The sequence below is a fragment of the Leiobunum rupestre genome, chromosome 5 (genome assembly GCF_980474605.1).
Source record: "Leiobunum rupestre chromosome 5, qqLeiRupe1.1.hap1, whole genome shotgun sequence".
Taxonomy (NCBI): domain Eukaryota; kingdom Metazoa; phylum Arthropoda; class Arachnida; order Opiliones; family Sclerosomatidae; genus Leiobunum; species Leiobunum rupestre.
In genome coordinates, this window is record NC_143388.1 from 55,366,703 (window position 1) to 55,370,102 (window position 3,400).

At 40.7% G+C, this 3,400-nt stretch overlaps 1 protein-coding gene across 1 annotated transcript; it reads left to right on the forward strand.

The window, feature by feature from the left end:
* The first annotated feature begins 2,277 nt into the window (after nucleotides 1–2,277).
* Nucleotides 2,278–3,054, forward strand: LOC149945319 (speckle-type POZ protein-like A). Its single transcript, XM_090176514.1, has one exon. The coding sequence runs from the start codon at nucleotides 2,278–2,280 to the stop codon at nucleotides 3,052–3,054; it is 777 nt and encodes a 258-aa protein (XP_090032640.1).
* The last annotated feature ends 346 nt before the right edge of the window (nucleotides 3,055–3,400 follow it).

Here is a 3,400-nt window from a genome sequence, read left to right on the forward strand (position 1 = left end):
ACACCTAACTAAAATAAATTATAAAACCTCAAAGATTTACACACAATGTTTGCGAATGATTCTAATAAATGTTATTGCTTACAATATACAATAGAATATATAATTATTGTGGGAGTTTGTCAGCAGCCAAATCCATTAACAATCACCCAATTTAATTCCAGTCCAAATTCCGATTACAACCCAAAAATACATTAACTAACCAATGGGCCCTCAAAATATTACCTTTTAAACGGATTGATATATTTTTTTAAATAATTTGGTCGAACCAAATACTGAAAAATGCAAAGCCCTACTTCTAATATACAGGGTGTTTTGAACTGCTCTGACTGGGCCTTTTTTTCAGAAACTGCATGAGATGGAGTAGCGAAATTTTCAGGGTATTATTTATAGTCTGAGATCGCTATAAATCCTAAATTTCAGAAAAATCGGAAATAATTTCTGGTTTTTTTGTAATATTTTCCACCGGTAGGTGCTAGAAAAAACGTTTCAATGAGAAAGTTGTAGAGTGCTGTCGAAAATATTCAAAGAAATTGGTTTCATTGGAAAAGAACATTTTTTCACGAAGATATGAGCTGATTAAAAAAACAAGATGTCCATAAGGACCAATAGCCTTCGCATTTTTGTACATAAATGAAAGAAATGTCTGAAAGATTTAATTGAACATTTTATTCGAATAAACATAAGAATTTTATAAGTGAGGTTCTATGACACCTCCGTTTGCCGCGATACATGTTTCGGCACGAAGAAGCATGTTTTGAAACGAGCGTCTGATCATATCAGGAGTGACAAGTTCGATGGCTTCAATGATTCGGTGACGCAAATCTTCGATGTTCTCAACGGGCGTCGCGTAAACTTGTCCTTTGATGAACCTCCACAAGAAAAAGTCCGTCGGAGTTAGGTCCGGAGACTCGTGACCGTTCATGCCAACCCAACTCTTAGGGAACTCGTTGTTCAGGTCCACCCCCCACCTTGGGCCTACCTTTGATTGAATTAAATTTCCACCCCTTATCGACCCCCCTCTTAACATTCACACACTGGGGAGGTGGATCCAAACCCTCCCCCCCCTTGTCTACGCTACTCCTCCAAACACCCACTGTCCTCCCCACAATGTTCGAGAAGTAGCTCAAGCCGAAGATCAGACCATTCTTGAAAATAAAAGGTTAGATTAATTCTTCAACTCGACGGCTGCGATTGAACTTCCGTCTCCCAAATTTCGATTCGCTTCCTTTCACTGGTGAGAAGGGCAGCGTCAAAAGCCACCTGAATAATATTTGCAGTTCTTCAGCAGCAAAGGTTTCCGGGATATTAAATGTGAAATAGTAAATTGCCAGCAAAATATATCTTAACAACAATCGAGATTCCTTGAACCTCGAATCTGTGCGAACGGAAAATTTAGTGTGGCACTTAATTTTTTTCTTCTGTTTCCAGAGAATGCATATAATAAATATTTGTACATATTTCGTTTATTCAGAATACCTGTATTTGTCAAATCTAAAAAATTTTCATGCGACCCCTAGCGGCCAAGTTAGCTTCCTGTTTCGTTTTGGACAATTTCAAATTTTACATTGGATAGATTAAGCTATTCATATCACAGATTTTCGGATGGTGATGTCACGCATTAAAATAAAGATACAAAACGAAAACCATCTCAAAATGCACAAAATCAGCCATCTTTGACTGGCTTTAACTCCAAACATTGCGAACCAATTTCGCAGATCTTTTCACTATGGATAGACAAGAAGTCATAAAATATAAATACGGTCAAAAATCGTTGCAATCATGGACTTATTAGTCCATGTTGCAATCTTTGTTAGTTGGGCAATCATTGACGTTTTATCTATGATAAAACAATTTCTTTAATAAAGCCCAGATTTAGCCAAGATTTGGGAGGTTTATGGGCTGGAAAAATAAACTGTTTAAAATAAATTCCAAAACTTAAATTTGCCCCAAAATAGTATTTTCCCCCCTTATTTAAGAAGAGCAACCTATGTACCGGGTGTAGTGGCGTACTCCTGTAATCCCAAGTGTCTAGAAGCCAGAGTTTGTGGATGGCCGTGTGAGGACGACCACCATCCCCAACGGGTGGTCGGCATACTTCCGCCACGGGTATCCCCAACCCTGCCCCCACGTATCTTTCCGTTGGCGTGACCGTTACAAATATCTCGCCCTGATTAATCATATATTCGTCGGGCTCGCGACCTCTCAGACTCAATCAGATACTTAACATGAAAAACTGCTACTTTAAATATGATCTGACAAAAGAAATCACCAAGAATCATGGACAACACCGTGAAAAATATACTCCACACCAAGAACGAAATTTACGAATTCGAAGCGATATGGACCGTCGAGAACTTCCTTATGTACCCCACCTTGGAACAGGGCGAACACATGAAGAGTTCCCCTTTTTCCTCCAACAAGGCCAAGGGCATCGTGGAATGGGATCTGGAAATGTACCCCAACGGATGTAAGACCAACAAAGTGGAAGGCTTCGTTGGACTGTTCCTCAAGATACAACAGCTGGCCAACGACGTGGAAGGAGTTTTGGCTTCGTTCCATCTGACCATCGTTGACATAAACGGCATGAAACAGAAGACCTGGAACGCCGAGAAGCACTTCTTCCGGAATGACGGACTGGGTTGGGGACTGCCATCCTTTGTTAGTCACGAGGAATTGGAAAAACCCGGCAACGACCTACTTCCAAATGGAAATTTAACCGTGGAATGCCACATAGAAGCCACCTTCAAGTACAAGGTTGTGGAATGCAGAAGTCAGGCTACAGGCATCGACATCGAATCGGAATTCGCCTCCAAAACGTTGGCGCAAATTTTGGAAGACGCCATGTGCTCCGATGTGGTGCTCAAGACCAACGGCGCCGAGTTCAAATGTCACAAGAGCGTCTTGTCGGCGCGTTCGCCTTATTTTCGCGCCATGTTCAGTCACGACATGAAGGAGAATCGCGAAAACGTGGTGGATTTAAGCAAAGAAATGAACGCTACCGAACTGAACGATTTGATTAATTTTATCTACAAGGGGAAAGCCACCAATCTCTAACAAACGTGTTACACTCTTTACCACGTCGCCGACGTCTACAGTCTCGGTATTTTGAAGAACCTCTGCGAAACGGAGTTGATCAAGAAAGTCAGCTCAGAAACGGCGTTGGACTTGTTGGTTTTCGCCGAGAAAAACGGAGCGAAAAAGTTGCAAAAATTGTCAGCGAAACGCATCTTCGAAAGCTCTTAAACAATCATCCGATAATGAAGAGAAATTATTTTGTATGTACCATTTAAAACCTTGCGTGAGATTTTTTGCGTTTATGAATCGATTGTCACGGCTCTTGGATTTTTTGGCAGGTATTACTAATTTCAGGGTGACCAGACTTCATATATTTCTTATTTTT

Bases quoted from the DNA above. Each gene is read 5' to 3' on its own strand.
- LOC149945319 (XM_090176514.1), top strand. From the start codon at position 2,278: ATGGACAACACCGTGAAAAATATACTCCACACCAAGAACGAAATTTAC.